Source organism: Rhipicephalus sanguineus, chromosome 7 (genome assembly GCF_013339695.2).
Source record: "Rhipicephalus sanguineus isolate Rsan-2018 chromosome 7, BIME_Rsan_1.4, whole genome shotgun sequence".
Taxonomy (NCBI): domain Eukaryota; kingdom Metazoa; phylum Arthropoda; class Arachnida; order Ixodida; family Ixodidae; genus Rhipicephalus; species Rhipicephalus sanguineus.
In genome coordinates, this window is record NC_051182.1 from 165,941,895 (window position 1) to 165,965,561 (window position 23,667).

General features: G+C 42.6%; 3 protein-coding genes across 3 annotated transcripts; 2 read left to right on the plus strand and 1 right to left on the minus strand.

Moving 5' to 3' along the window:
* Positions 1 to 104: 104 nt before the first annotated feature.
* On the plus strand, positions 105 to 10,235 carry LOC119400484 (COP9 signalosome complex subunit 3-like). Its single transcript, XM_037667542.1, has 15 exons — positions 105 to 326; positions 437 to 566; positions 634 to 746; positions 823 to 872; positions 942 to 1,034; positions 2,262 to 2,336; positions 2,429 to 2,533; positions 3,193 to 3,282; positions 4,299 to 4,349; positions 6,114 to 6,215; positions 6,916 to 6,987; positions 7,466 to 7,552; positions 8,513 to 8,626; positions 9,589 to 9,669; positions 9,986 to 10,235. The coding sequence occupies exons 1-15, from the start codon at positions 272 to 274 to the stop codon at positions 10,058 to 10,060; spliced, it is 1,293 nt and encodes a 430-aa protein (XP_037523470.1). The 5' UTR covers positions 105 to 271; the 3' UTR covers positions 10,061 to 10,235.
* Positions 10,236 to 12,169: 1,934 nt separating this feature from the next.
* LOC119400485 (active regulator of SIRT1-like) lies at positions 12,170 to 15,685 on the minus strand. The gene is made up of 4 exons (XM_037667543.2): positions 15,553 to 15,685; positions 14,453 to 14,608; positions 13,228 to 13,322; positions 12,170 to 12,319 (listed from the first exon to the last, which is right to left on the minus strand). Exons 1-4 carry the CDS (start codon positions 15,647 to 15,649, stop codon positions 12,197 to 12,199), a joined length of 471 nt encoding a protein of 156 aa, XP_037523471.1. The 5' UTR covers positions 15,650 to 15,685; the 3' UTR covers positions 12,170 to 12,196.
* Positions 15,686 to 15,817: 132 nt separating this feature from the next.
* Positions 15,818 to 22,721, plus strand: LOC119400486 (THUMP domain-containing protein 1). The gene is made up of 4 exons (XM_037667544.2): positions 15,818 to 16,260; positions 18,763 to 18,906; positions 20,156 to 20,416; positions 22,195 to 22,721. The coding sequence occupies exons 1-4, from the start codon at positions 16,072 to 16,074 to the stop codon at positions 22,618 to 22,620; spliced, it is 1,020 nt and encodes a 339-aa protein (XP_037523472.1). The 5' UTR covers positions 15,818 to 16,071; the 3' UTR covers positions 22,621 to 22,721.
* Positions 22,722 to 23,667: the final 946 nt, after the last annotated feature.

Below are 23,667 nucleotides of genomic sequence, written 5' to 3' on the forward strand. Positions count from 1 at the left end.
TAGTAGTAAGTCGTTTCGCCACCACAGTTGGTAAAGGCGCTCGCTGACGTTGCTTCGGAAGCAGGAGACGTATCATTTGTCTACATTTTTAATAAATGCGGTGCTGTATTTGCCTTCTTGCTTATCCATCTAGCTCTCCATAGTTGTCATGAACTGCTGCATGTGAATGGATTGTGAACTTATGTGGAGGGTCTTGTTGTTGTCCCGCATCGGGCTTTGTTGATGCTGGTGCTTGAATTTCATCCAGCAACGCACTGAAAATCGCTTCAAAATGACTACGCCTCTTGAGCAGTTTGTGGTGAACGTCCAAAATATGTCATCTAGCGGTAAGTCCGCTGCGTCTTTTGACTGCAGTCAGAGCTTTGCGAATCTTTCGTTTCCTGGCGAAGTGCTTGCTGACGATGTCCTAATGCATTTATGTCAATCTTTATTTCAGGGAGCTTCTCCCAACTGTATACATTTATAAGCAAGAGCAGCGATATGCTAGTGCGAAACGCGTCCCACTTGGAAGACGTCTTAGCGACGTTAGATCTTCAGAAGCACTCGTTGGGAGTTCTGGCAATTCTGTAAGTAAAAGAGCGTTGCTATTTATCCAAGAAATCGCCTAGTGAGGATAACATTGCTCTCTCGCAGCTGTGTCAAGTTCAGTGTAATCAACGCCGCTGACTTTGAGGTGCTCTATGCGCAAGTTCAGGAGTTCATTCTAGGTTGTAACGGTGAACAAGTCCGGTGCGCGACGGACACATGTGAGTTCGCTTGACTCGCGTATGCGCCTCGTAGATTAGCGGGAACGTCACACTCACCGTTGAAATTTGGTTTCAGTTGCGGAGCTTTGTCATCTCCTTACGCAGTCCCTCGTCGAAAGGCAACAGGTAAGCACGTACGCTTGCGTCGCGTTTTGTCAAAGAGTGTCAAATGAATCTGCCTCAATCCATGTGCAGCCAATGCGTGGAATCCAGCTCCTCGCCTGTGCCATCACTAAGATCCAATTGCTGCCGTCACAGCTGACATCAATCCATGCTGACCTATGCCAGGCAAGCGACAATATTACCATAACGTACTGAGTGAAGAACTAAAAAGCGAAAAATGAAAAAAAAACGTCTGTATAACAATTTGTTTCACATCTGTGTAACCCTCTGTGCTGCCTAGTTTGCTGATAAACTTATGAACACGTTGTTAGAATTCTTTATTTTTATAATAGGTGAACATACATTAAGGCGGGAAATTCGAGATGAATACAATCACGGTGTGTTGGAGTAGTGTGCGTCACTGTCGGGAAGTATGGGAAACATACAGTTGTCGAAAGTTTCTACTGACTTGTACAGGGTCGATCACATCTCAGGTGAGCACCTCACTAGCATTCAAATATTCACAGGGTCCGTTATGCGTTTGCCCAAGGTGACTCGAAGGCGAGAGCCATCATCTTCTCTATCTTCTCAGTCGATGTATTGATCCTTTCCAGAATTCCTGAATATCACGCACAGACAGTAAATAGATTGTTGTACTTCTTGTGTTCTTTTCTTTTGCTCATAATCAACTTTCTTTGCACGTGCGGGTACACGTTCATGTCTGTATCGTGTGCAATAAACTTTCAGTTGAGAGTCAGTGCTGTCCATGTGTGCTTCCTTGTCTTTCGTCCTGTATTTTGCGCTGTACATTCAATACATTATGAATCAAGACCAACTAGCCCAGCTGTCAGTTCTGTTGTCTCCTTCCCCCCTCCGAAAGCTTTCTGCACCTCACCTGGTTTTGCACTGCCTCAGTGATCGGCCCACCTTTGACCAAGCAACAATGTCATGTGATGTGATCATGTGACATCATGATGGCGTCACAAATTTTGGCGATCTGTGACATCATGTGGTGATGTCATCACGTGATTATAATTTTTTGCATCACTTCTGTTCCCGCCGCCAACACCGACGGTCAATTTTCACGTTTTATGAGGCATCTAAGGCTTTTCCCTTAAAAACTAGAATGTTTATTCTACTTCATGAGGAAAATGTACGTTATATGACGTCTAATCATGGTGCCCACAAACGCTACAATAATTTTCCTAAATATGTATTAGACATCAGCTTCTGTGAGGTCTTGAATGCTAATGGGGTGTTCACCTGAGATGTGGACGACCCTGTACCTTGCAGTGTTATATAACGCACCCGATATTGAAATGAAATGATGTGCAGTGCACCTTGTGATGTGCACGGTTGAGTTTTTATGTACGTACAGGTGGATGTCTGATTAAATATGTATTTTTTCAACAGCTCTGCCTTCTTGCCAAGTGCCTGAAGCCAGCTCTCCAGTTCCTTGATGTCGACATAACAGACATCAGTCGAGAGGTGGGCTCACCGAATATAAATTTCGATCCTCAGTATTGTCTGCCTGTGTTTTACTTTGCTTCAGTAACTTATCCAAAATTAACCATTTACAGAATGACCAGTACGATGCAAAGCACTTCTTGCTGTATTACTACTACGGTGGGATGATATATGCAGCCTTAAAGAACTACGAACGTGCTCTCTACTTTTTTGAAGTGGTAAGTTAGTCGTCTAGTCTGTGCAATTTAGATGAGCATATCTGTTTCTGCAGTTATTGGTGCCATTTTATTGAAAATACTGCATGGAAAATCTAATGCAGCACATTATCAATGTAATAAGATAACAACACTAGCCAATTTATATGTATAATCTTATTACATTTTATGAAGGTAACATGTTGCTTGACGCTTGATGTCTTGTGACACCGTTTTCAGTTCCTTTTGTTAAGCGGGTAACACTAGCGCTGAAGGAAGAAATGCTCAGTTCAATTTATCCGCCACGATTGCATGGTGTCAGAACTACAAACAAAAGGCCATTTTGATGAATGGCTTAAAAACGCTTGTGCCCCATAGGGCATTCAATGATGTACAACATTTAAGTGTATGCTCATTCCCGACCTACGCTAGCTTGTTATGCAAACATGAATCAACCGTGGTGTAACGGTTCTAAATGTTTGCATTTACATTAAAACATTAGAACAATGCACGTGCAGTAGTTGAGTGTTCTTTTAGTTCGATTGCAATTTCACTGTTCCATAGCCTTTCTGTTTCTATGGATATTACAAGCTTATACACGACGCAATCTGTAGTTGGTTATGTGGATTGTGAGGAAAGAGGATATCTGTGCCTAGCATGAGCGACCACACTTCCATTTCCAGGCCATCACCACAACCAGCATGGCAGTCAGTCACATTATGCTCGAAGCGTACAAGAAATACATTCTGTTGGCACTGATCCTGTATGGAAAGGCAAGTTACATTGTGGTGTTATATTGTGCATGCCTTGACTTATGGATGGTGAACTGCTTAGGCGAGAGATACGCTAATAGGACGGATGCATAGTATTTTTTAAATCTTCACTTATCAAGGGCTACCTACAATGAAATTTTGGACCACGTGAAAATAGATACGTAGAGTTTTCCATGCAATGTTTTATGTCAGAAAGATGAATTCGATACTTCATGAAAAGCCTGCTAAGATTTGCTTGGGATTTACTGATGGGCTATCTGATTGCCGATTTTCGTTTCCATTGTGTTTCTATTGAGACATATAAGAGTGTAAAATAATGCAAACCATTAACATGGGTGTCGAACTGCAACTCAACAGTATAATTTCGAAAATTGTCATTTTTTAGATCACCTGGAAAAAAAATGCAGTACCATTACTGTTTGCAGAGTGTGATGTAGTTAGTGCCTAGAATGTTGAGAACCACCGCAGCTTGTCACGGTGACCTCAGAGTGACCACGGTGACCTGGTGGAGCCCACAGTGCATTAAAAATCTCGGAGGCAATTTGTGGGATTTACATCACATCCACCAACTGCCCAATGCATGTCATCTGCTATGGTGAAATTTAAAACTGTTATATTACAAAACCTGCAGCATCACCATAATTAGTTTGGTAGTAGTATGTATTACTACTCATTTATAACCAAAGTTAAATTTTGTTGTAGCCTGCCTTTTCTTGTATGAATAGAAACACTTTGTTTTATTACAGTCTGAAAATCCTGAAGATTTGTATTTTTAGTTATTTCTGTTACATCCGGAGAATCCTGATATTATTTATTTATATTGTCGGCTGTGACGTGGGTGTAATTTGGCGCATGTATAATTGAGCCACACTGGGACAAGCTTTTGCCTTGCAATGCACCTAAAGTGATGATGACTGCGATTTTGTGCCTCGGCTGCATGTTTCAATATTAGCCATGGTGCAGGCTTAGGGTCCCTAATATTTTGATTGTGTTTTATTGATGTGAAACTCACACAGGTCCCCACTTTGCCCAAATACACTTCTCAGGTGGTCACCAGGTTTATCAGGGTAAGCACTCTCTTTCTGCATAATCTGCATGCATCGGGGTTCATCACCAGCATGCCTTAGGCATTTTTTAGTGATAAGCCTATCCAGACAAATAGTCTGACATCATATTGATACATGAGTTTGTATTCATTATGATCATGTGTCACTGGCTAAAACTATAAGTGTTGTCACTTGGTGCAGGTCTTGCAGTGTGTATGGGAACCTTCATGACCATTTTAGAATTTTCCAATAAGGTTGTGCGCACAATGGAAGCAGTTGAGCTTATTCTGGAACTTATGCAAGCAGCAGTGATAGTGATGGAACGTAACATGTCACATGCATAAATGCCGACATGTTTCACTGAATGCAACGTACATTTAGCGCTTGAATTGCACTAATGGTATGTGGAGTACTAAATGATGACTATCTTTCAAACTAAGCATTTTCTTGACACGAAAGAAGCACTGTAAGGTTTCTGGAACACTATTTCATAGGGGTGTGCGAATATTCGAAATTTCGAATATTTTTCGAATAGTGTTTGCTATTCGATGCGATTTGCACTGAAATTTTGCTATTCAAACTATTCGAACTTCCCAAAGACAAATGCAGTCAACGTCCGGTTGAAAGCGACCCCTTCAGATTTTCAATATGCTTCGCCTCATTACACTCTTGTATTGCGGCAAAGCTGCCTTTCAAGCTCCGTTACGGTCGAATTTGACCAAGAGACAAAGTCCAATTGAAAGTGGTCCCTAGATTTTCAATATGCTTCACCTCATCACAACACCGTATTGCGGCAAAGCTGCCTTTCAAGTTCCGTTACGGTCGAATTTGGGCGAGAGACAGTCAACGTCCGTTTGGAAGTAGTCCCTAGATTTTCAATATGCTTCACCTCATCACACCCCCGTATTGCGGCAAAGCTGCCTCTCAAGCTCCGCTACGGTCGCAAATGTATTAACTCAAGAAAATGCTGGTTCCAATATGGAGATGAAAGATGTGGCAGAGTTGGGGGCTCAATTAATGCTGTTTTGGACCTGAACTTTGGGCAGGAAGTCCGAAAAATCGGACGCCGAAGCTTTTTAGCATCCAAAATTTCAGATGTTCTTATATATCGACGTCTACGAGGCAGATTTGGAACTCCGGACTTGAAGGGAGCACACGCTTGTCCGCCACATCAGTTGGCCTTCCATAGAAGTTGAAAGAGGAGGAGAGGCTGAGGAAATGGCATCTCTGCCTATCACGTGTAAAGTGTTGTCGGCAACACTTTGGCTGCACCAAATACAGTTCGGCCTCTACATTGCCTCATTCTTGATAAGAAAGACAACTGTGAAATATGGCCCCATCAGCGCTTCATCAACCTAGCGAAAAGAAACACTTTCATGTTGCCATCTCACAAGAACATTCTTAGGGATTCTCTGCAACTTTTTCTGTGATTTCACTTCGAATTATTTGAAAAATGTTTGAGAAATATTCGAAAATTATTCGAAAATTATTCAATTCGATTCGCACTCAATCTTTATTATTCGAAATCGCTTTGCACCCAAAATTTTGCTATTCGCACAGCTCTACTATTTCAGCAATCCATGTCTACCTTTAAATGTGTATGTGGTAAAAGAAAGTGGACCTGTCTCAGCAAGTGGCTGATAATTTCACTGTTGAAATGAGGCTCAGTGTCCCTTGCTAAATGCTAGGACTTGCTTGCTTCAAGGATGTGAGCAGAAAGCTCAAGCAGCAGAGGTTGTACTGTGAACAGTACAGTATTGTACACGGCTCTTTCTTTTGTTTCAGCCATTGAGCCAACCTTACCTGGACCTCGCTTCAGCTTACACTTCCAATAACCCGGATGAAGTCAGGGCTGTCCTCACCAAGCATGCCGAGACTTTTTCTCGGGTAAGAGGACCTACTGAATCCACAAAAGTTGCTCGTGGTGGTATTTAGCAAAGCTAATGCAGCTGTAAACAGTTTATTTCGTACTATGCTCGCTGTCAAAATTGTGTTATGCCAAAACTTGCCACAGTGTTATTGCAGAAATTTGTAAGTAATGTGGCCTAGTCAGAACACAGATCTGGTGGAATACAGCATCATGGAACCTAGTAGCTGAATGTTTCAGTAGTGTGCCACTGTTGTGCGCTAAGAGTCATGAGTGACTGTTAAGCAAAAACAACGTTTTTTTAAGGTCTATTCATTATTATATTGTGTCTTTATGCATTAGATTTTTTGCTATTTCAGTGACCATTCATTAAATTGCACATAAAGTCAAACCTCATTACAACAAAGTCTCATTTCTGCCGTTTCTTTATGTCTGGAAATTCGTTATAAACGAATATTCATGACACTGTATTAATGACAAGAGTATCCTTCATTTACTTTGTTATATCAGGGTTCGACTGTATTTCCCCGTGTGCTTAGATTTAGGTGCACGCTGGTCAAAATTTCCAGAGCCCTCCACTACAGCGTCCCGCATAATCAAATCTTGGTTTTGGGACATTAAACTCCAACAATTATTATCGACTGTATTTCATTGCTTAGACATCAGAGTGTGTATAGGCTCTTATTTTTTATTTACTTAAGTTTTCACGTTTTCCGCCAGGATAACAACACAGGTCTGACAAAGCAGTGCCTGGCTTCACTTTACAAGAAAAACATTCAGAGGTTGACCAAGGTAACCTTTTTCGTTGTCAAATTCTAGACGCGCACGAAATTGTTGTTAAGCTTTGTTGTTTGTGGATTTAATTAACATGTACATTTATGCAAAGGTGGTCCTGAGCAGATTATTGTTGCGGTTGTAAAATTTAAAATCTGACAGTCAGTGATAAGATTGTCACTTGATTACCATAGATGTTTTATTGCTTTATGATATGTAATCACCTTTGGTTTTATATGTGCTATTGTAAGGGCTGTAATCTACGATGCAGTAGTCCACATAATTTCCGAAAGTACTGCAGCTCAGTTATGAGTGTCATTATTGTGATCTCAGCTTCGAATGGTATGGTTGGTCGGCAGGTAAGCTTTGCTGAACAAAAGCCTTCCTAGACATGCAACAGATGCTGGCTTTCCACAAACAGTCCTAGTGGCCACACTTGGAATATGCAGAACATTTCATACGCTTTTGTGTCAACATTTTTTTTTCTTTTTTGCAGACATTTCTGACGCTGTCTTTGACAGACATGGCAAGCAGAGTGCAACTGTCAGGAACTGGGGACGCAGAAAGGCACATACTGAACATGGCACGTATTCTTTCTTATCTGTAAAAATTATTCCAGAAGCGCAGCTTCTGTGCTTAGCACATTCTTGAGATTGACACATTATTTTTTTCTGTCTATTGGTCACTGGTTAGTTTTGTAAATGTGCAGCAGGTCTTTCCTGCGTGAGTTGATATAAAAATATTATAGCAGGAAAATTGTTTTTCCTTGTGATGCTGCTTATTGGACGACACCATTTCATACCTCATGTCTGCAACCTTTTTTTTTTTCTTAATTGTTCTTTTTCTGGTGTTTGTCTCGAAATAATGGAAAGTTTTGTTGTGGTCATTGAGCCAGTGTGGCCCAAATAAAAAAATTTGAAATATATGACAGTGCACTGACCAGCAGGAGCTGAGGTTTTGGTGCAAAAATCCAAAAAATGAAACTGACCACCATTTTTCCTTCTAATAATCAACTTGAAGGTAATGAAAATAGTTATGAAATAATTGTGTTTAAAGGTTGCCTTTTCCTTTGGTCTGCCTTTAACTTGTAGTCAGGAAAATCACTGAACTTGTTTCCGGCTTAAGCATTGAGTTTATGTATAACTGCGGAAAGCCATTCCACATCAAGGAAAATTAAAACGATTTCTTATCTTATTTCTGATCATAAAAAGTACACCTGGACGGAAAAGTATGTTTGTTTAGTTAGAAATTCATTAACATTGCAACCAATTCATTTGTGATTGGTTTACTGAGCTATTCACTACTATAGCATTGCTCCATCATCTAAAAAAGATTTGTGACTTATGTGTTATAATCCCCGTGCCTAAATAAGCTTTTTGAAGGATGAAATTTAATGTATCAAACATGACATGTTAGGTGTATTATGCATTTTGTGATTAGAGCAGTTCATTTGGTAGTTGGGAGAGACTTTCAAGCATGTGTAGCTGAAACATGGTTGTGCTGCCACCTTCAGACTAACATCCTGTTATTCGCATCTGTTTAGATTGAAGACGAGGAAATATTTGCATCAATTAATCAGAAAGATGGCATGGTGGTGTTTGTGGACAACCCAGAGAAGTACAACACACCACTTATGTTCAAGAGGCTCGAGGAGGAGGTAAGCAGCGTGTGCATAACAAATTGCATCGCACCATTTTGTAATTTGTTGTATTACAAATTTAATTCAAAATACACCAATAGTTTTCATTAAAAACACTAGGTAATGGACTCTAAAGTAGTGATGCAGAACTATCGGTAAATTGACTATTGATAGCATCGATAGTTCTTTTGAAACTATCAATAGTGCAATCGGTAGTACCATCGTTAATATTACTAGCCATATTCTGCCACGCGTGTTTATTGCTTTGTTTTGATGTATTCGGGTTTAACCCACAGACTGTTAGCAACATTTGACGCAGACCGCGCCATAATGTCTGAGAAGCTTCACTATTGTTTGAGATCATTCTGTTAAGATTACGCGCCGGACGCAAATAGCCAAGTTTATTCGAGAGCTTACACGAGCACTAGCAATAATGCTAGAAGGTTCGATGACTGATGTATAAAAGGCGACGCATTCCACCGATGATCAGATTACTCGATGGCTGACGACTTCTCGCTGCTATCAGTGTGCAGCGTGTATCACTTGTATTTTGAATTTTCATTTTTTAGTCATAAGTTCGCCCAAATAAAGAGCTCCATATTTCCCAGTCTTGCTGCAGCATTCTTCACCGTCCCAACCATGTGACAAGTGTGAATAATGATGCTGTTGCTGCCGGCCATGTTGCCAAAACATTTGCGATAGCCTACTATCAGCTTCGCTCGGTTACATGTGCACTGGGTTACTGCTTCTTAATGTTCACTTTCGGAGAGATGCTGACATAATGGTGTGAAGTGGTGCTAGCAATGTGATTATGGAACATGCGTTGCACTGGCAAATGTTCCATGATATTGCACCAACATGTTCTTGCAGTGCAGAGGAATACAGAGAACAGGGCTAGCTTGTATCCTTGCACCTTGACAAAGACGAAGTGGAAGAGGTCTTGTCTTTCTCATTTCTTGCTGATCTCGACTTTTTTTCAGATGAGAAAGTTTATTCAGCTCAACGATAAATTGAAGCAGATGGATCAGGACATAGCCACAGACCCCAAGTATATTCAAAAGGTGAGACAGCTGTTGTTTTTTTGTAGTACTGGGCATTCCTGTAGTTGTTGGATTGCGTGGGATTTCATTTGTGTTTACCTGTGATGTACAGACGTGCCCAATATGAGTTGCAGCATGCTACCCGTGCTAAAAGCGGTGCCAACAGTGTTTCGACTACCGGTATTTGCAAAACCAGTTTTACGTTTGCCGGTGTGCTAATGTAGCACACCGGCAAACGTGCTAATGGTCTCTTTAAAAATGTTGAAGTGGTCAGAATAACTTCGTAGCCTTTTTTTGTGGCATTTGTAACTCAGCGAACTGGTTACTCCATTTTCAGTGTTCGGGACAGCAAGACGACGATCAGCCGGGCAGTTCCGTTGGAAGCAGCAAGCTGCCCACATTCTCCATGTGAACGCTTTGCTGTTTGTGGCACCGACTTTGTGGTTACTCGCTTGTCATTTTTCATATTGGTATGTGCTGTGCAAATGTGTATGCAGTGTGTGGACAAAAGATTGTTGCCAGAGCAGCCGTGCTAACATCGATGCTTCCTCTTTCAGAAGACAAAATAAAGTTGTGAAGCGTCGCAATGTGTGCTCTTTCATGTGTCTACAAGCCTGTACACCTTGGTAACTTCGATCGATGAGAAGGCATCAAACAAGAAATGTTACTAAAGCAATATTGAACAGGTGTCTCGTCTATTCCAGTCAGCAGATTCTCACTCACCTCCACAGGCTCTGTACTCGCATACAACTGGTGTCCGCTCATCCTCACCAGCACCAGAAAAAAAAAAGTTTCATACATACAAAGTACTACCAGTTTCCCTTTTCCTTCCTCTGGTGAGGCATATGGCATACATGATAGAAAAGATGCACGGATAGAAAAGATGCATGGCTTCCTGGAATAGAAATACAGTAGAACCCCGCTGATACGTTTTTGAAGGGACCGTAGGAAATAAACGTAAGAGACGGGAAACGTAAGAGCCGAAAAACAGGAAAAACGGCAAAATATTTAGTGGTACAGAATTTTATTTCAATTCTTACGAGCAGCACGAAAATTGGCGCGCTCAGCCGCGATCTAGTCGATGGATAGAAACGCGGAGCTTAGGACGGCCTCATCCACAGAAATGTAATCAACGTATGTGATTTTTTTAACACGAACAGCTGTAGGCATGAAAGAACTAAGCACACACAATCACGACCGGCGCGGCGAGTCCGACCGCGAACCGCACGCACGACCGTGCGAGCTCCAACCAGCTCGAACTCCTCCCGCTCTCCGACAAATAACGATGATGATGAGTCTACGCCAACGCGATGGCAGAAGTGAATGCCAATCTCGAAGGCCTTGCTTTCGCATGCAATTACGTCATACACGCCATATTTGTGCAATACAAATCTCAAAGGCTATGCTTTTGTCAATAGTAAATGCCACTCTCGAAGGCCTTGCTTTCGCGAGCAGTGACGTCATAGACGCCATCTTTGCAATTTGAATCTCGAAGGCCATGCTTTTGTTTGCATCAATTGAAAGATTCTGTTGCTTGCGCCTCTCATGCGGCTAATATTACGGTCAAACGAGGCCAAGCTGCGTGAAAATGCACCATGGCGGCTCTCTTTGGTAGTCACTCGGTCGGCTCCGAGCGCACTTCGCGACGTATCATACGGGAACGGTCCGACAGTTACGATGTAACAGCGGGGTTCCCAATACATTGTATCCTATGGGAGCTATGCCGGGACCGGCGGAAAACGACGTAACAGCCGGGAAAACGCAGCAGTGAGGAACGTAACAGCGGGGTTCTACTGTACTAATATGCAGTCACGCAGCCTAACAATACTGCTACTAATACACTTCACCACAGCAAGTGTAACCTTGGAGGTGCACTCCTACACAGTAAAGTATCATTTGACTTGACACATTTTTCTATCAGCCAGCATGTTATATACTTCTTAATTTTGGCACCATTTGCAAAATCACGTCAACAGCTTCCACTAGAAAAAATAGAAAATTGCCGAGTATGGCCAATCATCGGCGACTGGAAGACTGGGTTTGGTATCACTGGCTCATTCTCACACACACAAAAATATGTATCCATTGCAAATAGTGCAGACATGCTTATGTGAAAGAGGCAAGCAATCCTGCGTTTCCAAGCATTGTGGTTGGTGGGCCGCACATCTTGCAATGGGATTTCAACGAATGCACTCTCTGGGAAGCATTTTTTTTTTTGTCTGACAGAGGGTTCCTGGAATAAAGGACCCTCCCACATTCACTTACTGGCTACCTAATAAACGTTTTCCTCTCTCTCTGACAGCTAGTGAATGAGAAGTGCACTTGTGCTCAACGTAACTAAATCTGCATGCCTGACAGCGGTGTGAATAATCGCTCTTCCGTGTAACAATGAAAAGGCTTTGGGAATATTGAAACAGTGGACTTAACGATATTACAATGAAAATGAACTGTAATTGCTATACGAAATGTTCATTACTCTAAATATGACAGGCACTTTTTAATGGACACTGCAACCCACATAAAACAAAAACATTTAATGACAACTCTGTTAAGATATGTGGTATTCTTCCTCAAAACGACGAAAGTCTTCATCGGTGAAAGCAGTAGGTCTGTCGTCATCTTGCATTGGCACATCGGCATTTGCCTTCTGCATCATGGAATGCAAGCCAGCCTGAAACAAGGTGAAGCAGAGTTGAGCGCACTCATGAACAGCTCTTCCAAATTCATGCAGGTAGGCTGATTGATGCTATGGTAGTGATCCTAAAAAAAGACTTGACTTGGAAGATCGAAGCGTGGGAAAAGCTTACGCAATAGTGTTACGATTGCTGTAAAACACAGCTCAAAGATAAAACTGACTAATAGCAAGCATTCGTCATACATTCCATTCCATGCTACATGTGTCTATGAGCTTGGCTACTACCCTACCATCATACTAACAGCTTTAAAATAGAGGATCGATAACCACTAAATGCACATTTTCACTTTATCATGCGCAGCTGCAATAGTAATCACCAACCCCTTTTGTGCAATAAGAAATGGCAAAAAAAAAAAAAAAATTGTGCCAACGTAACTAGAGATTTAAAAAACATCGCCTCGTGACAACTACCTTTATTCATCAATGACTACACTGGTACAGGTTCCAATATTCAGAACCCATAGTGCCTAGTATATTGATACACTGAGTACAATGCCTGAATTATGCTTGCTTACAGTAGATAAAATTAAAACATAGCCCAGATTGCATTCTTGGCAGCTGGAGATATTTTAGTAGCGGATAGTTCAGTAAAGAAACCAGTTACTAAACTAATAAAGTTCTTACTTAATCTCTTTTGCACCTACAGTCTATGTGATCAAAATAAGGGTAAAATTTGTTTTCATTCTACAGGTGTTCTACAGTTTTGTGACGGTCAGGCTCACTATTCACAAAAAATTGATTCTGTTTGCAAAGAGTCTCACATAAGCTTTATAAGGTTAAAACTAAGCTGCACTCTACATCTGCTTATTTACAGTAACTTCAGGAATCTTATGCTTAGGAGGACACAGAACGAAAGCATAAAAGGGCATGGCGTTGTGCAATACCTTGTTGATAACCCTACTACAGGTCTGTGACAGCTTCTTGAGAGCCTTGACATTTTCCTCTGTGTGGTCTGCCTCTTGCACCTGCTTTAGTTCCTCTGCACACAATAAAAACAAAAATACATGAAAACCAGCGGGACAAACAAAATGTAGAATAGACATGGCATTGCATGTTTCATGTACTGTTTTCAATTTTAGCTGCGCTATGCTACTTTCAAATACTTTGCACCACACGTCCCTATGTAAAGTCAAGCTTTACTGAAGACGTTAAATGCTATACAACCACGTGCAGCACACACAATTTTTACAATACGACCATCGCATTACGCGTAATGTACAGGCTGTCCGGCCTCGTTATTGCGCCCGTTTCGACAGGCAAGCCCAGGCAGTCTGTACTTGTTTCGATTCTAATATTAATGCTTCACTATAGTCGGATACAACTTAAGAAGGCAGGAGAGGCACCACCCAGACGACCGAAGCGCGGCAGCCGATCGCCTCCGCGACTAAAGAAATAGTCCTGCTCATGCACACGCCGATGTTCTCAGAAGGCGGAGCCCCCGGCCGTCCCGCTCATGACGTCAGTCCCGAGTGCGCGCCCGTTGGTACAGGCTTGCGTTCATCCGCCTTTGAGAAGGAAATGCCACTGCCTTCTAAAGTTGTACTCGACCAGCTGAACCAGCGCAGATTTGGTTCAACAGTGATGGCCACTTCACATTTCCTTAGGTCCTAGTGACAGCTTCCAAGCCCTACAGCAACTGTAAAGTACTTCATTTGATAAAGGACCGAGACGCAGGCATCACAGCAATGTAACCACAACCTTGTGCATAAGGTGTTCGTTTGCTCAACACCGACCTTCCCTCTAGCATGCTCACTTGGCGAGTTTTCGGTGTCACAGCCAATGTTTACAACGGCAAACGAGTTGATGATAATTGAAGAATTTTTTAAAGAGCAATTGTTGCTAAAGTTAAACGAGGTGTGAAGGGCCGCAGAGGATGCTGTGAAAAGTAGCCAGACGAGCTCAGTCTCTTAAATGTGCTATTTGTACATTAATAAATGTTAGAAGTAGTACTAATCGATTACTTTTCAATATTTCATATGATAAGTTTCTTGGGCAGTTATTGGCAACTGTAATCAATCAGATTTTTGAAGGAGGCTATCGTAATCAGTTAACCTTTTTCCTTAAGGTGTACAAGAGTGCAACACGTCGGAAAGAATAAAATAAAATTACCGATGATCGCTCGGGTCCGCTTTTCTTCACTGGGCAATGCTTTCCGGCGCACCGCGCCTTGACGTTTCAGGGGTTGTTTTTTCGTGCCGTGAAGAGTTGATCCCGCCTGTGGGCGTCTTTCCCTGCATTTCTTCTTCGATTTCTGGTTCTCGCGAACTGCATTCAAACAAGTTCGGCTTCAAATAAATGACAAAACAGTTCGTTCAAAACACGCGTGCTTACAAGAGTTACCACCGTCTCAACTACCCGCTGGCCTTAAAGGCCAACTCCGGCGATTTTTTGGCCATGTCAAAGTAATGGTGCTTTTATGTTCCTGAGACGCTCCTGTTACGGGCCCGATAGCAGAAATACTCGGGAAATTGGAGAATAATTTTAAATAAGCAAAAAAGCGCAACACCGAAACCGAAACCCAACCGAGTGTACTGTCTACGTATGACGTAGACGTTGTTACGAACGAACCGGAAGTCGTGCAAGGCATGCCGGTCACGCCGGCGCGGAGTATGAAAACTGTGACAGTCGGGACGACCAGCGAAGCGCCGGCCAAACCAACGCTGTCTGTCGCCTTGTGCACAGCAGACGCTCGCTGTAGCGGCCGAAGCGCCGAAGTTAGCGGTGCCCTCGGCTGCGTCACTTCCGCTGCCTTACCAATACAGACGTCACAGACGCAATGTTGCCAATAATTGTGGGAAGCCAGGAGGGCGTTTGCAGACAATCTTTAAAATTCATTTGCAAACAATCTGCGCATGTCTCAAGCCTGTAATTTGGCATAAACGACGGAAACGTTCAAAGGAACGTACCCAGCGAATTTCATTGAGATCCATTGACCTCGAAAAATCGCCGGAGTTGGCCTTTAAGCTCCTAGCAGATGTCTTACATGCATAACGCCGCTTAACTTTGACGATCAAGGCTGCCTGGGTACGTTAAATGAGTACGTTAACAGCAACGCCGTACTTAAAATCTGGACACTGTGGCTTGATAAAAGTTTCATACTGTGTACTTCTAGTACACTCGCAGAAATCGCGACAAGTTCAAAGCACTGGCATTGTCCTACATCCCGTGCCACAAACTTCATAACATATCAGTCAATTGCAGCACGTTACCTTCTTCCAAATCATTGAACAAGTTTAGAGCCCTCCGCACCAGGGAAGCTGACATTTGGCAAATTGACAAATCTGACTGACTGAATGGAATACACATGCACGATTGCCTCGTTTCGACAAAAAAGAATGAGGCTTGTGGATTGTCTCGGTATGGCCAAAGTTGGCCCGTAGACCGGTGGCTAAACCACAAACATTTATCATAGAGTAACAGACTTTTTTATATTACTCTATGCATTTATATCCACACGATGAAATCCAAGCCAAGCTGTGTTGTCTGCTCCATCGCATTCGCGGCAAGTAAGCGTGGTTAGGCGGCCTAGACAAGATTTTTAGTGGATTCCTCGCTAACCTGCACTAAACTACACCAATTTATTAACATTAGTTGAACAGTTCGATCGTGTGTGCGTGACTTTGTCAGCAAACACATTTCTCGGTAACACAAATCCTCCAAAAGAGTCGGCCTTTCTTCGCCCTTCATTGTCATCTCGCGCTTAGAAACTTCCAAGTTTGAAATCAGTCATGAGCAGCGGTGATGGCAAGAAACGGAAGAAGAATTACTACAAGTCATTCGCCAAAAAGCGCAAAGTGGGCACCCTGGAAACCGACATGACGGGTTTTCTGGTCACCTACGAGCGAAGCGAGTTCCAGGCCGCGAAGGACTGCTACGAGTTGCTCAACGAATACGCCGACAAAATCTGGGGCCCTGAAGTTAGTATTCGCAGTTTCGTTTACTTCGACGCGCTGCCTTCGATTGAACGTTTATTTAATGGACTGGGCATCATTAGTTTCTAGCAGACGACAAACAGAACGCAGACGTGTGTGCGAACAGATTTTCTCGCGACCACTTTCAAGCGTCGCGTTTCCGAATATTCAAATTGATCTCGGTGAAAAGTTGAGCGCATTTTCACCTTACTTGCAATCGTACCGGCTGTGGTGGCATAGCGGCTGAGTTTTCGCGCTGATGATATCGAGGATGCAGGCTCGATTCGCAACAACAGTGGCCGCATATCGATGAGGCCAGAATGCTGACACTTACTTAGGTTTGGGCGTACGTTCAAGAACCCCAGCTGGTGAAAATTAATTCGTGATCCTCCCCTACGGCGTGCCTTGTAATCATATAGTAGTTTTGGCACAGCTCACAATTTGTTTCTTACTTTAAATTATGATTGATTTCAATCATACATATGATCATACTTCGTGATTCTACCGCGCGGCTTCAGTGGTTCATTGCTTGACGACCCCAATATTTCTTATTGATAAATATTCATATCACGTAATAATGTAGCAGATATTTCGCTTTAGTATTTGCACTGAATGGAGGTGCTTAATTAACTAAGGAGAAAGTCGATAAAAATGCAAGCTGTAGTTGAAACGTGGCGCATTCATCAGGTCGCTTCCGACCATTCCTGCAAAACTTCTAGGGTCTTTTATTACAGTAACGATATTATATGATAATGACAAGTACGCTGTTAAGTTCTAAAAAAAAACTCAGAACAGTGCTGCCAGAGGTCCTTGCCATTTCCTTTTGCAATTTTTACCTAGTATTCGGCCCCGTGGCTTTAGCTCCCCAATTTTTTGCGAAAGAATTGCCAGAAAATGGTGGAGGAAAAAAAAAAAAGAAACGATGTCTGCGGCTTTGTACATCTGCAATGAATAAACCAAACGGCAACAATTGTCGTGTCCCAAGCTCACGCAACAAATGGTGCCACTAATTTATGAAATGACATCAACAAAACAATTTATGCTTAAACTGGAAGCTAATTTGACGTATTTATCCGCCTCACATGACTTTAATACCTTATCATTGCTAATTTTTACTGTTGTAAACATAAATGGTTTTAAAAGTGCTAACTAGTGTCATTTATTGTCTTTCTTTTCTTCTTCCAAGGAATGTGAGACGATAATTTAATATACCACTTCTGGCATTCGGCAGCACTTGTCTTTCCTTTGTAGATGCAAGAAGAGTCATTCAAGTCAACTTCTTTATTACACGAAGGGGGCATTCCTGAATTTCACAGGTTTGGAAAGGGACATCATAACTGGCACATATCCAAAGTTTCAGCTTGACATTTTTTGTGCAGGCTAGCGAAATCAACAACAGCCATGCTTAGCAAGAGTCCTCCAATCATGTGTGAAGCGTTGTGTCTATTTAATGTCTATGTAGACCCATAACATTTGGGCTTAAAGGTTGATTACGAATATCACTGAGCAGTGTTTTGGATTACACATGCATAAATGCCACAGAATGTGGACAGGAGAATAGCCGCCACCGTATCACAATCGGTAATATGTGGTGCACACAATGCGGAGGTTGCGATTTCATATCCCGCTGGCAACTAGTTGTTTTAGTAAACGTTCATGTCCCGTCACTCCATACTACTACAATTTAAAACTACAACTAGAGCACCTTTGCTTGGCTGTGCCCTACAAAAATGAGTTCCTGGAATAATTCTCTTTCTTTAAGTAATGGCGTTACCGTAATGTGCTGCTTCTTGCCAGTCTGTCTGTTACGGTGTTCAGGGTGTCAGCAACCTGGAATTGTCAGGGAATTTGGGCATGTCTGGAAATAAGTGAGGGAATTGTCATAGGATTTTCTAAAATACCTGGCTTGGTCATGGAAACTGACTGCTGACGGCTGTCTACACGACCATCACAAAAACAATCTTTACCCTTGAATAAAGCTTATAATGACACTCCTTTTTCTGCAGCAACAGTACACAGCTAAGAAAAAATTAAAAAAAAAGGAAAGTGGGTGCTGTTGCTTCTACAGATCACACAGCATATCTCAATTCCCAAGCATGATGTTACCCACGCCAATAAATTGTGCTTGTTTGTCATGGCCATGACCTTGGCTTGGCTCGAAGGCATTTTGGTTTGGCCGAACGCACTATGAGCAGAGGCTCACCGAGCCAGGTCAAGCTCATTCAGTGGCAGATGTCCTTAATTCTGCCCCGTCTCTCTTTCGTTCTTTTTTTTTTTAACCACTTGAGGACTCATTTCCAGTACACAGATAGTCAGTTTTTCAAGCAGGCTTACCAGTCATAGAATATACTCAAAATCATCATGGAAAACCTGGAAAATGCAGGGAATTTCTAAAAATTAAATTGGTAGACACCCTGGTGTTGTTGGTGTCAAGTGCAGTGCTTTGTTACATACGAGGCCTAAGACTTTTGTTGTTTCTGTGCTGCGTTCTCCTTCCCCATGTTCAAGAAACCGGAGGAGAAAGACACCCAAGCGTCCATCGAAGATGACATAGCTGCGGAGCTCAGTGAGCTCAAGGAGTCCAAAGACAAAGTTCGCCGCTTCCAGAAGGTCAAAACGGACGTGGCTGGAAACTTCTTTGTAACGACTACAGTGAGTAATAATGTCCGTGCATCTGGCATTATCCTGCTCATTGTGTGTCATCAATTGTTAGCCTAGTTTAATGTGTAGTGCGAAGCTCATTTCTATTTAATCCGTCGCTATAATATGCTTATTTTATTTGTTATTATATACTTATATGTGTGCCTTTGTAATCTTTTGTGTGCCTTCCTGCGTTTGGACTTCTGCAGTTGACGGTATTAACTAAATAAATTAATTTTAACATAATGGAGCAGACAGTGCCTTCATCTTTTGGGTGCAATTCTGAAAAAGATGATCTGTGATGTGATTGCAAGAAAGCTGGTGCTGTTCACTAAAAGCATCATTCTGGGCAAGTTGGTATTTCATTACTTGAGTATGATTACGCAAAAAAAAAAAAAAAGACACGAGCAAAAGAGAGGACACACCCAGTGCTGGGTGTGTCTACTAAGCTATTTAATAATACGGCACCTGTCCAGTAGATGTTCAGGTCACCTTTATCAACTTAACACTGCAGCCTGCACTACCTGTGCTTTTTATTGTTTTACTCATTTGATTGCTGCTTCTTTTTTTGTAGCACAGTGAAATGGATCATCCTCATCAACAAATCCTCTTTGTAGCACTGTGAATTCATGTGCATTGGCCAAACCCTTTCAAACGCCACACCGCCTATGAAAAACTGTCTGTAAATGTGTCACATCAATACAACGTTATTTCAAGGCACTCAATAGTCTTTTGCAACAAAAATAGTGTCATAATATGTTAATTTATGTGTGTTATAGTAACTAATCCTAATTAAATTGTTATTAAATATCTATTTGTCCTGAAGTCGTTGATGCTCTGTTTTGGCATAAATAGAATGAAATCCCAGGCTAGAAATATAGTACAAGTTCATTTTTTTGTTATGTCCATTCTGAACAAAAAATAATTTATACTTTTCACATGGCTCGCAGGAAGTGGCACATCTAACAACTCATCGAATGTGGTAGTGCCTTCAGCAAAGCTATCATATGCAACAGTACACTGCAAAATGAAATTAAATGAAGAAAAGTTTATTATGCAGGAGGTTCAATTCATCAGAGCTCGATATATCTCGCCCTTTCTTAGCCCCTAGTTGATGCAAATGGCAAAAACAAGTGGTGTACACAATTGTGCGTATAGCGTGTCAAAGGGTTAATAACAGGAATGCAGTCGATGCTGCACACGATTGAGAGGAGCAGTGCTTGGAAATGATGACAATGATTGTTCTTCTTGACAAGCGCAGGTGGATGACCCTGGGCGGTTGGTGACAACCATCTTTGAGGACCTGAAGGCAAAGCACGAACAGCGCAGCCGCTTCATCCAGCGCCTGCTGCCTGTGCAGACAACTTGCAAGGCACATCTGGACACCATGAAGAAGACAGTGGAGACTGTGCTCGCATCCTATGACGACTCGGCCTCGCCCGAGGTCGCTTACTTGGTCGCTGGAAAAATTCGTCACAACAGCAGCCTTCAGCACAACCCGATGCTTCAGGAGATAGTGCAGGTCAGTACCCTGCCTCCCCATAGAAGTCTACTGCTGCTATAAGAAGAAATGTAAACAGGTTGGTGCCTACAGGCTCATATATATTCACATTTCTTTACCAGCACTTGTAACCTGGCTGGTATTAAAAAGACACTATACTCCGTTTCATACATCAGGTGCAACGCTGTGGAAGCTATGCAAGAAGTTCAGTCATCAAAATGTGCAAGTCCATGCGTGTCGCACTTGGATTTTGTCCTTCTGAACATTGATTTCACAATTGGTGCCAGCTGTGCGCTACCGGAGCTAATCACGAGAAGTCACAATATACAAAAACATAGACGCTAAGCGATTCAGAACAACCTATTGACAATCATATAAATAACGGAGTTTGTTTATTTCTAAGGCACAAAACATCTTCATCTATTACTCAGTCTAAAAACGATAAAGACCACATTACAGGTTGTAAAATTACTTAACTTATTTCGTGGTGCGAATGAATCTATTGCAAAAAGTCTCACTAGTTTCCATAGTGTTGCACCTGATGTATGAAACAGTGTTTAGAGTCATCCATCATTCATTCAAGGGCGACTCTTGCGTTTTTTTATCACCACCAAGGTAAGAATGTGATGAAAACAAATGTGAACAGCTAAACACTAACTATTCACACTGTTCACATTCATTTTTATCACTCCAGTACATTAAAGCACTCACGTGACTGCCATTGCACAGGCAGGAAATAGAGGTAGTGGTTTCACGTTAGCAAAGGCACTAATTTCTACAACCTATAAGGGAGCACAGTACAGTAAAAGCTTGTTAATTCGACACCCCTTAATTCGGAAATTCGGATAATTCGGACGGTTCTATTGGTCCTGGCCAAAGTGCATGTTAACCTATGGGACAAAACCTTCGTTAATTCGTCAGAATTCGGCTCCGCACCGCTTAATTCGGACAAATGCTGACGGCTGCCACTACACAAAAGTGTGGTAAAGCAGCGCTGGCACCACCGGAAGGAAACCGAAACTTGAGTGGCATCGCCATCGTCATCAACTAGTGGGGGCAATCGCAGCGTCACCGAACGTTGGCGTCTTCTTTCTTCGCTCCACTGCGCCTCCAACGCCATTTTCCCGATTGATGATTGTGTCGCCACGACTGGTCTCTTGATCGATCAAGAAATTATTAATGATGTCACGGGCGCCCGGGAAGACCACGATTCTGACAGAGTCATGTGAGGAGATGCAGCCACGACCTCATCGCACCTCACGGGAATTCTCGGAGGCGCTTTTGATATTAGAGGACGTTTGCCTGAGCACTTCCGAAAGTTTGCGTGCTGTTGGCCATTTGGAAGAGTTAAGAAAAATTGTAATGTCAGGCGAAATCTGCACGAAAACGCAGACGACCATTACAAAAAACATCAGCAAATAAAGGTATGCTTCTCCAACTTGGTTTTAATTTTGTTTTTCCTGTTCATTCATTAATTCGGCATTCGGTTAATTTGGACATTTTTTCAGGTCCCGTGAAATCTGAATTAACGAGCTTGATAAATGAGCATGATACAGCATGTACAGCATGATAGATGAGCAGGAAAAAAAAGAGTGAAAAAGAATAAAGAGAGAGAGCAAAAAAGAGGCCACCTTTTGAGCATGAACTCTTTGGCCAGGCTGTTGAGCATCATCTTTGTCTTAAGCATACTCAAATGCTACAAAAGGGTAAATGACAGTTTCACAGCTCTGGTTATACTATGTATAACCCAGTGGATTGAATTTCTTGCTCAAAGGAGCTTGTCTGCTTGTTCGTTGTAGGTGGTGAAGACTGCCAAGCCTTTGTGGACGGGGGAACTGCGCAAGCCAGACCTGGTGCTCATGATAGACGTGTTGCACAACATCTGCTGCATCTCCCTGATGCCTCGTTACCTGGAATTCAGGAAGTACAACCTCCTGGAAGTGACAAAGCCACAGCCAGACTCAGAGGTGCCAAAGGAGCCGTGTGCTAATGTGCCAAAGGATGACTTTGAAGGCAAGGAAGAAAAGGCTGATGAGAAAGCAGTGTGTGAAGAAAATAAGAAGCCCTCTGATGCCGCCAAAGAAGATTCAACAGATGTTGCACAAGCAGCAGAGAGCGAACCGGACAGTTCATCATCTAATGGTGGCAGTACTGAACCCTCAACAAACGCATCAGAAAAGGAAAATGTGGGGTCACACAAAATTGAAGAAGTTTCCAAAGACTGAGTCTTTTCTCTCAGTTTTAACTGCACTCTCCCTCCCCCCCACCCTTTTTTTTTTGTTTGCTGTGTGGCACACAAAAGCTGGCATTAAATGTTCACTGTCATTATTGACATGAGGGACTTGCACTTGGTGGATGCATTTCTTTCATGTAGCACTTCGTTCTTGTGTCAGTTCGTTCTCATTCCTGCATTGAGCATCAGCCGTGGTAATTGAGAGAATGAACTCAGCGTAAGGTTAAAGTGAACGCGAAGTGCAGAGAGGATGGCAAAAGGATGAGTTGGGAAGCAGAGTGTCGCACGAGGCTATCTTCCCATTTGGTCACGGTAGCTTCCTCGCTGAAGTTTCCTATTGCCGTTAATGGGGAACTTCAACAATTATTTTCTTCCTTAAGGCAAGAATTGTAATGATAAAACTTGCCATATAAGGAGAACTATTTATTTGCTTTGTATTCTTTTTTCTTTCGAGCCTGGTGGCACACGTCACTGCCTCCTTACAAAGGGGACGCTCATAGCATCCATCCATCCAGTAAAGCACCTGAAACGCCTGACAATTCGTAAAGTAGCGACATACGTTGAAGAAAGCGCGCGTCTCTCTTTTCTCCCTCCTCCACCCTGTCCGAGGCTGACGCCGCGTCGGTAATGGCCGACTGCTGTCGCGTGTAGCCGCGCGCAGCGTTCGTTTGTTTACAGCACGGAGGAAGGTCCGCCGTAGCATTGGTTTACAGTTCTCAACTGCCACGGTTGCTCTAGAAGCATGGACTCGCTGGTGCACAGCGCATGGATAAGCACTTGTCATTCCGTGCGCGTTGTGCTGTGAAATACATGGAAATACTTTTCACACAAGACCAACGTCGCTGTTGGTTGCCATATGGGTGGCTGCTGCGCCTTCCGATGCCAGAAAAAGTCTAGCGAAGGCAAAAAGCTTTTCATGATACCGCCCGGTAAGCTCAACGAGTTGCGCTTACTGGGCGCAACATCGAGACGGCAATGCATCGATGCAGCACTGAGTTCAAACGCAGTCCCTTCGTACTCGTCGGAGACCTGAACGTTG